The following is a 9,627-nucleotide window of genomic DNA, read 5'->3' as shown; positions in this document are numbered from 1 at the left end:
GGGGGAATGTGTGCTGGGAGCAGTTCTTTTCCAGGCCTCCAGGGGGCAGCATGGGCCACAGGGAGCTCACCACCGAGCTCAGTTCCAAGCTGTACGGGACCCTGGGTAGTCTGGGGACCCTGGGTAGTCTGGGAACCCCAGACTCCCCGGTTACAAGCTTTGTGCACACCATTTATTGAGCACTTACTATCTTCTCAGGCTCATGCTGGGATGCTCAGGGCCACAACATTTTGGGGAGGACAGGGCGGTGGTCCCCCAGTGTCCAGGGGGAAGTGGCCATGGTTGCTTCCTGCCGACACAGCTGGCCAGCTGGTGTCAGCACACACACCCCCCCCATCGGGGTTTCCTGTTTGTGCAGCGCTTGCCCAGCTCCATCTCCACGGGACTCCCTGGCGAGCAGGGAGGAAGTGATTTCCTCAGTCAGACGCTGGAGCTCCCCAGGGGGCCTGGCCCAAGCACCGCTGCCCCCTGCCTGCCTTGAACATCTGGCTTGGAGGGAGATGCCTGGGGATCTCAGCAGGCCATGGAGGACTCTGGGTCACAGACGGCCAGTGAGCAGCAGTCTGGGGGGGCCTGTGAACCTCTTGGAACCAGCTGGCCTCCCTGGGCATGGCTGTGCCATCTCTAATTTCTCTTTCTCTCTCTGCTTCATTCCTCCCTCCTTTCTCTCTACAAATATTTATTGAGCACCTACTGTGTACCAGGTCCTATTCTAGGCACTAAGTGCACAACAGTAATGGAGACAGACAAAAACCCCTGCCCTTGAGGAGGTGATGTTCCATTAGGAGAGATAAGCAAACACATATGCAATTACTAAATTTCTCTGAAAAAATAAAATAGAGGGTGGCAATCAATCAAGAGAGGCTGAGGCTGCTTGAGCTCAGGGGCTCAGGGAAGATCTCTCTGAGAGGGGGGCCATCTGAGCTGAGAGCTGGGAGATCTGGAAAGGGAGAGCAAATAGCTGTCCAGGCAGAGGGCACAGCATGTGCAAAGGCCCTGGGGCAGGACTGTGCCTGGCATGTTGGAGGGACAGTGAGGAGGTGCTTGTGGCTAGAGCAGAGTGAGCAAGGGGGAGAGAGGGCAGAGGCAAGGGCAGGGAGGGAATAGGGCAGGTTGTTCGTTGAGGGCCTTGGGGGCCACAGGGAGGACTTGGGCTTTTTACCCAGAGGAGACAGGAGCCCTGGAAGGCTGTGGGCAGAGGAGGGGTGGGACCTGGCTCAGGTGCTCACTGGTGCCCTCTGGCCACTGTGGGGAGGACAGACTGTGGGGGTCGGGATCCTGGGGGAATCGGCAGAATCAGCTTCTAAATCCTTTCCGTCCTTCAGGGCTCTGCTCCAAGTCCTGCCTCTGGCAAATTCTCCCACTTTCCATCCCCCAACACAGAGCTGACTTATCCTACTGATGGTTAAATGTCCCATGGGGCTGCAGGGCCCTCTGGCACCTCTCTTGTGGTGTGAGTACTTAGGAGTCCCGACACTGGGAGCTCAGAGTTGTGGGTTCTAAGTGCTGGGTGGCCCTGGGCAGGCCCCTTAACCTCTCTGAGCCTCAGTTTCCTTATCTGCAAAATGGAACAACACAGCACCTACCCCACAGCATGGCTGTGAGGAATGAACCGTTCATACTCGTATGTGTGAGGTGTGAACACAGGGCCACACAGAGCACATGGGGGGGGGCGGGTGGTGCTCAGAAAATGATTCCCAAATAAAAGATGAGGATGGGGCTGTGCTCTCCACCCCTCGCTTTCCCCAGACTCACCCAGCGTGATGGGCTTGCTGTCCTCCTGGTCAGAGCCCATCCCTGCCCGGGGACTGCCGCTCTGTTCTGCATCTGCAAAGAAAGGGAGGAGGAGTTGGTGACACTGCAGGGACCCCCATCCCAAGAGGAGAGGATGGCCCCTAAACATTGCAAGGCCCCCAGGTCTCTGCTTGGCCCCCTCCCTTGGCTGCTGCCCCAGAAGATCACGGATGTCTGTCTGGGCACCTGCAGACCCCAGCGCAGGTCCCCATGTGCTGGGATGTGGCCTCACGCATAGGGCGAGAACCTATGTCCAGGGGCTGGCTCTGCTGTGGGTTAGAGCTCTTCCCCCTCTGAGCCTCAGTTTCCTCATCTGTGAAATAAGGTAGCTCATTTAATCCTGCCTCAGCCTTAGGAGGTAGGAGCTATCAAGCCTATCTTACTGGCATGGGGAAACTGAGGACCAGAGAGATAAGTCTTTGAGACATCAGGTCCCCTCCCCTCGGCTTCTGTCCTTGAAGTCCTAAGGGTTCAGCCCTTGGTCTTCGGGGGGGCCACTCAGGACCCCAAAATAGGGGGCCTCTGTAGCTGCAATGCCCCCACCCACCTGCCTGGCATGGTGGCTCCCTCCCGCCCCGGTGTCCGCCCCTCCATCTTATCTAAAAATAATCAGGCTCCTTGGCAGACGGGCATAGCAGACAGACGCTGAGCTCAGCTTTATCGGCTCCGGTGGCCTGGATGGAGGGTGATCACGCCAGCTCCCTCTGTAGGCCCCACATCCACTCAGGACCGGGGCTGAGAGGGGCACATGGCTGAGCCCAGCTGGACAGGGACCCCCCAGACCCACCCATCTGTCTCTCAGGTCAAACAGGAAGGTGGTGGAAATCACCATCAAATGCCAGAGAGAGAATCAGGGCCCCCCACCTGCCACACCCCAAAGCTGGAAGTAATAGGACCCCCCACCTGCTATACCCCAAAGTCAGGAGAAATCGTGTGTGTGTGTGTGTGTGTGTGTGTGTGTGTGTGTGTGTGTGTGTGTGTGTGTCCGTGTCCCCTCAGTCACTTAACTGTTCTGAGCCACAGTTTTCTCCCCTTTCAAATGGGTGTGAGCATCACCCAGGCCTGAGCAAGAGGTGGCAAGGAGATAATACATATGAAGTGTTTAGAGCATGGTAATGTCCATCAGATTATTATTACTATTGTTACTAAGATTTTTAAATCTCTAAGATGATCACAAATATGGCGCTTTATTGTTCCTATTTTGTATGTTCCCTTAAATCCTTAAGATAACCACAAAGCTGGCATTATAATTGTACCTATTATATAGGCAAGGAAAATGAGTTAGAAAATGAAAAGGTCCCCACCCTAAACCACTTGTGCTCTGTTATGAAGGTCACAGTTGACTCTTGAACAATAACGAGATTAGTAGAGCTGATCCCCTGTGCAGTCAAAAAGCCTTGTATAATTTGACTCCCCAAAAACTTAACTCATAGCCTACTGTTGACCGGAAGCATTATTGATAATGTAAATAGTCAATTAATATGTATTTTGTATATTATATGTATTATATACGGTATTCTTATACTAAACTAGAGGAAAAAAAGTTATTCAGTTAATCATAAGGAAGAGAAAATACATTTACAGTATTTATTGAAAAAAACCCACATGTAAGTGGACCCGCACAGTTCAAATTCATGCTGTTAAAGGGTCAGCTGTATTTCGTTCATTGGTTTGTGCGGGCAGCCAGACTTCCAATGCCCTGTGTGTGCGTGAGCTGTCTGGCTTCTGGGATCAGAGGCCTGAGTTCCCATCTGTTTGGGAGCCTTAGAGGAGGTGTGGTCAAGGGGAGGTCACTTCCTCTCTGGGGGCCTCAGTTACCTCAGGGTTGTCATGGGGATAATAATAATAATGATACTTCCTAAAACAGTCATGAGCCCTTGCTGTTTGTCTGGCACTGTGCTAGTGGCTTTGCACAGATTGTGTGTTGCATACCTACTGGCTGCTAAGATTGAGGATGCCATAAACAGCCTAGGAGCAGGGCTTGTGCAAGGCGGTGTCTGTTTCACATCCAGGAGCAGATGGGAGCAACCCCTCCTTGACTTGTATTTGCAGATCCAGTCATGGCTGACTGGGCTGAGCATGGCTGGGCAGCAGCCGAGGGGAATATGCCCGGCTCGGCCCTGAGCCCTGTGGCCACTGCCGGGCTGGGCAGCCAGCGGCCCCTTGGAGCCAGCCAGTCCTGCTGGCTAGTCACAGGCGGCCACTCTGTTGGGAAGTGCCCGGCCCGGGCAGCCGTCGGGCTCCTGGCCTCGGGCACAGGACCCTCTTCAGGAACCAGTGCCCACATGGACTCAGCAGGCAGCAGTGTCTGGTTGGCACCTGGGCACTCCCCCAAGAAGGGGAGATGTTTCTTGAGCATCGCCTCTGTGCTTGTGCTTTGGAACCAGGCAGACAGGGTTGTGGGCCTCAGATGCAATGCCTCATCTCTCTCTGTGCCTCACTCTCCTCATCTGCAATAGGCACAACCACCACACCTCCCTCAGAGGCTGCTTGTCAGGGAAAAGGTGACAATGCATGCAGTAAAGCACCCCAAACAGTGGCTCTTGCGTAGGAAGAGCCTTATCAATTGCGTAGGAAGAGCCTTTATCAATTGGAGGAGGGACCTTATTACTAGTATTACCATCTCTGTTGTTGTCTGTGCCCTAGTTACTTTATATCCATTAAAAGAGATGGTGCTAGGGTATGGCTAGCTCTAGTTGGAGTCTCTGTCCCATTATTCATTCACTCGTTGACCTCAGGCCAGCTACCTCACCTCTCTGAGCTTCACTTTCCTCATCTGTAGAATGGGGACGATAATAAACCCTACCTCCCAGGGTTTGTTGGGTTGCCAAGTCAGCTAATAAGTGTAAAAGGGTTGCCACCAATTTGACAATCAATACACAGTAGCATTGGGGAGGTATTATAAACAATACTGAGTTTTTAATTTAATTTTTGTTTCTAATTGTTCATTGCTAGCATTCAGAAATGCAGCTGGGTTTTGTGTGTTAATCTTGTATTCTGAAACCTTGCTGAACTCACTTCATAGCTCTAAGAGCCTTTATTTTTGTTTAGATTTCTTGGGATTATCTATGTAGACCATCATGTCATTTGCAAATAGGGACAGTTTTATTTCTTCCTTTCCAATCTGTATGCCTCTGATTTCCTTTTCTTGCCTTATTGCATTGGTTGGGACATCCAGAGCAATGGTGAGTAAAAGTGGGGAGAGCATATGTCCTTGTCTTGCTTCTGATCTTAGGGGAAGTCACGCATCTCTCACCGCTAAGTATGATGTTAGTTGTGGGTTTCTATAGATCTCTTGTTGTGTTGGAGAAGTTGCCCTTTTCCACAGTTCAGGGAAGTCTTTTTATTTATTTAAGTAAGTGCAGTTTCTAAATAATATGAGGCTGTACTTATATGTCATCTCATTAAAATTTTTTAAATTTAATTTTTATATTGTGGTTAAATACATAACATAAAATTTACCATTTTAACCATTTTTAAGTGCACAGCTCAGTGGCATTAAGCACATTCCACACTGTTGTGCAGCTGTCCCCACCGTCCATCTCCAGAACTTTCCATCTCCCCAAACTGACACTCTGTCCCCATTAAACACTCCCTCCCTCCCTTCCCCTCCCCCCGCCCCTGGCACCACCATCTACTCTTGTCTCTATGGATTTGACTCCTCTAGGGACCTGCTATGAGTGGAATCACACAGTGCTTGTTCTTCTGTGTCTGGCTTATTTCACTGAGCATTATGTCCTCAGTTCAATCAATGTTATAGCAGGTGTCAGAATTTCCTTCCTTTTTATTATGCCTTCTTATTTTTAATCATCTCTAAAACCTCAAAATATTTCTCATCCACCTGCTGATCACTTGCCCATCACTTGGTTTCTGAAAACTCCCAGCTTCTAGAGCTGTCTAGTATGGGAGCCACTAGCCACATGTGACTTTGCATTTAAATGAGCTAAATTGAAATGAAATTAAATGGTCAGAACTTCAGTCTCACTGGTCATCTTTCAGTACTCAAGAGCCACACATGGCTGGTGGACCAAACAGGAGAGTGCCAAACATTGCCATCAACATGGAAAGTTCTAGGCCAAGCAGCTCTGGGTGTTCCATGAAAAATCAGAAAAAAGAGAGGGGGCACTGATGATTCCTCCTCCTCCATTGTACTTAGACATCCAGCCCTAAAACAGACCTTCCTTTGGTCTGAACAGATGTACCCATGGGTAGATAATGTCTAAAGGCCAGCTAACGCCCCAGGGCCAATGCTCCAAGATATCTCAGCCCCCAAATGGGTAGCTTTCAGTTGCTGAGCTCTTACTGTGTTAAGAGTTTCATGGCACCATTTGATTAAATCCACCCAATTGGTGAGGTTGGTAAACTGAGGCCCAGCTCAGAGAGTCTATTTCCCAAAGCTGAGGTAAATTAGAAGTTGTCTGCCTAGCGTAGAGGTTCTTAACTGGGGCAATTTTGTCCCCAAGGACAATGTCTGGGGTCATCTGTGGTTGTCACACTGGAGGTGCTCTTGGCATCAAGTGGGTGGGGACCAGGGATAAGGCTCAGCACACCACAGTGCCCAGGACAGACCCCCCCACCCCCCAGAGAATGACCCTGCCCCGATATCAGCAGAGCCGAGGGGGAGAGACCCTGGTCTCGATCTATCCATTCTTGAAAATTGGTTCTTGTGGGGCAGATGGAAGGGACTAAAGAGTTCTGCTCTTTTTATGTATAAAACATAAATATGTAGATATAGATATAATATACCCGTGATATTAAAATTTCATGGGGGTGGAATGATTAGGGAGAAAAATATCTAAAAAGGCTCTTTACGTGGAGGCAATTAAAAAAAGTGAGTGGGGGCAGCCCAGTGGCTCAGTTGTTTAAGAGCGCGAGCTCTGAGCAACAGGTTGCCGGTTCGAATCCCACATGGGCCAGTGATCTGCGCCCCAGCTAAGCTGTTACTGAGCTGTCAACAGGCTGCAGGATGGCTCAGCTGCTGAGAACATGTGCTCCTAACAACAAGGTTGCCAGTTCAACTCCTGCATGGGATGGTGGGCTATGCCCACCCGCAAATAAAATTGAACATGGCACCTTGAGCTGAGCAGCCGTGAGCTGCCGATGGGCGGCCGGATGGTGACTGGACTTGGAGCTGAGCTAGCTGCGCCCTCCACAACTAAGACTGAAGGACAACAACTTGGCTGTTCCCCTTCCCCAATTCCCCAATAAAATCTTTTTAAAAAGGGGGGGAGGAGGGTTTTGTACATTTTTAAAGCGTTGTAAAAAGAGAAAAGAATACATGACAGAAACCATATGTGACCTGCCATGTCTAAAATATTGTCTATCTGGCCCTTCACTCTGTGTTCTTGGGCAAGTTCTTTGCCGTCTCTGAGTCTCTGTTTCCTCATCCATTAATTGGAGCTGAACTGCACTACCATTTACTTCCTTCCTTTGATCACTAAGATTTGGCCACTCCTGGGTGCCAAAGTCTTGGGGACACAGCAGTGACCAAGACAGACAAAAATCCCTGTCCTTGTAGCACTGACGTCCTAATGGGGAAGCAACAGGTAATGAATAAGTAATCAAATAAATCAGGAGGGGAATTTCAGGCCACGCTAAGTGCACGAGAGGCCACACAAACCTGGAGATGTGAGTAGCAGTCCCTGGTGAGGCAGGGGCTGAGAATGGAGCTCCTGGGAGGGTTGACAAAGTCACTCCCATTTGAGACAGTACTTCCAATAGTTAACACTTAGTGAGTCATTCCTTTGACTATATGGGGCTGCAAGTTTCACCTCCATTGATTCATTTAATCTTCAAAACTGCCTTAGGACAGATATTTGATTATCAAACCCATTTTCTAGACTGGGAAACTGATGCATTTGATATCATCTCACCCAACTCTCTGCAGCAGTTCTTGACTGAGGCTGACAACCCCGGATTACCCAGAGAGGATAAATAAGTTACCCAAGGCCACACAGCAAAGAAAATGGATATGCCAACCTGGTTTTATCTGTCCTCTCTTAAAAACATATAAATGAATATCTTATTGAATTTTACATAATGTCGATCACCACCTTTAAAAGCTTTGCTTGTGTTTTTTCCTGACCTCATTAACCCTGCCCCTTCGCCCTGAATCTGTTTTCTGCAGCTCAGCTCAGACCAGGTGTTCAATTTGGCCCTCAGTGCTGCTCAGAATGCCTTCTCAATCACACAAGGAAAACATGGATGGACACTCTGTAAAAACTAAAGCAGAGCTGCGGAAGCCAGTGAACCAAGGTTTATGCTGTCAGCAGCTGAGCTGGGGATTTCCTATGGTGTGTCTTGAGATGTGAATACACTTCACTGGACCATGGGGTTCCGTGGTCAAAGGCATTGCTTTGGAGTTCTCAGGGCAAGTGTGGGATTTTCAGAGCCTTTAAAATGTGCTGGGGTCTTGAAGAAGAGGTGGCACGTCCCAAACTCGTCTGAACTTGAGGCATCTTCTGGAAGCTACAGCCATGCTCCAAAACCTGGGTTTGAGTCCCAGCCCTGGCACAACCTAGCGTGTGACCTTGGACTACTCATGTCTCTCTCCCCTCCGAGCCTTGGTTTTCCCCATCTGTAAAGTGGGCTTTCTCAATTGTTGCCTGACTTTACAGGTGTGAGGTTTTTTGAGCTCAGGGAGAGAATGGTCCAATCACAGATAAGGAGATAAATACTGTTTTGGTGACAGCATTTTGCCAAACTCAGAAGTTAAATGAACTTTGTCTCTTCTCTGCTCATAGCCTGCAGGGCTCCCACCTCCCTCAGGGTAAAAGCCCAAGTCCTCCTTTTGGCCCACAAGGCCCTGCACAACCTGACTTCACCTCCTCCCTCTCCCCCTCGCTCACTCTGCTCCTGCCACATGGGCCTCCTCGCTGTTCCCCCAACACACCAAGCTGGTCTTGCCCCAGGGCCTTTGTACGGGCTGTTCCTGCTGCGTGGAACACTATTCCCTCAGTATCTACATGGCTTGCACTGTCCCCTTATTCCAGGACCTTCCTCAAAGATCTCCTTCTCAGAGAGACACACAAGGCTCTTTAGAACTACGCATGAAGCATAGCTAACCACAGTCATGCTAGTATGAGGGAGAGTCTGGCCCTTGACAGCAGCTGTATTTCAAGTGACACCCTCGTTTGACTGGGGACCAGTTCTTGCGACTTCCTAGGTCTGTGGGGTGTTCATGTGCAGCCAGAATGCCATCACCACCTATAACCTTTTGCTCAAACAAACACATGATCATAGCGACAATAGAAATGTAACCTGGATCCCGTTGACAGACTGTACAAACTGTTCTTTCCTGTCAATGGTCATGAGCCCATATTTGGTCTGTCCCAGCCCATGACAAAGGCACTGCCATGGCCTCCGGTGCCGCCCTTCCCGCCCCGGAGCACCCACTCCCTTTGCATCCGACAACTCTCTTTATCCTGGTGGCTAAAACGTCCAGTGTTCATAACTGGAAGGTCAACGTACCCCCCCGCCCCCCAGCATTCATGTCAAAGATGTTTACTGACCACCTACTACTTGCCATTGCCAGGCATCAGAGAAATGGAAGAGAGCCAAGGAAGGAGAGACAGACAGGAAACGAGTAAACAGAAGAAGGCTGAGATAATTTCACATGGTTCTAAGTTTCACCGAGACAATAAAACTGGGTGAGGGGAGAGAGAGTGGCTCTGGGGTGGTTTTGACAGAGAAGTCAGGTCAGAACTTCTCTGAGGTGGCAACATTAGCATTGAGGACTTAAGAATGGAAAGGAGGGCCGGTCGAGTGGCGCGATGGTTAAGAACTGGCTTGGGATGCCAGTGGGCCCCGGTTCGGATCCCACATATGAGGGCC

The 9,627-nt window shown here is 49.9% G+C and overlaps 1 protein-coding gene across 9 annotated transcripts in view; it reads right to left on the bottom strand.

Annotated features, from left to right (window-relative positions):
- Window positions 1-9,627, bottom strand: part of NFIC (nuclear factor I C) — a 63,940-nt gene that overhangs the window by 19,614 nt on the left and 34,699 nt on the right. For all 9 annotated transcript variants that reach the window (XM_019653419.1, XM_019653418.1, XM_019653417.1 and 6 more), the window contains exon 3: window positions 1,756-1,827. In XM_019653419.1, coding sequence (XP_019508964.1) covers window positions 1,756-1,827 — 72 coding nt within the window. The remainder of the gene's footprint in view (window positions 1-1,755; window positions 1,828-9,627) is intronic.

Source organism: Hipposideros armiger, unplaced genomic scaffold (genome assembly GCF_001890085.2).
Source record: "Hipposideros armiger isolate ML-2016 unplaced genomic scaffold, ASM189008v1 scaffold_202, whole genome shotgun sequence".
NCBI classification, from domain to species: Eukaryota; Metazoa; Chordata; class Mammalia; order Chiroptera; family Hipposideridae; genus Hipposideros; species Hipposideros armiger.
This window is presented reverse-complemented; position numbering and strand designations above follow the sequence as displayed.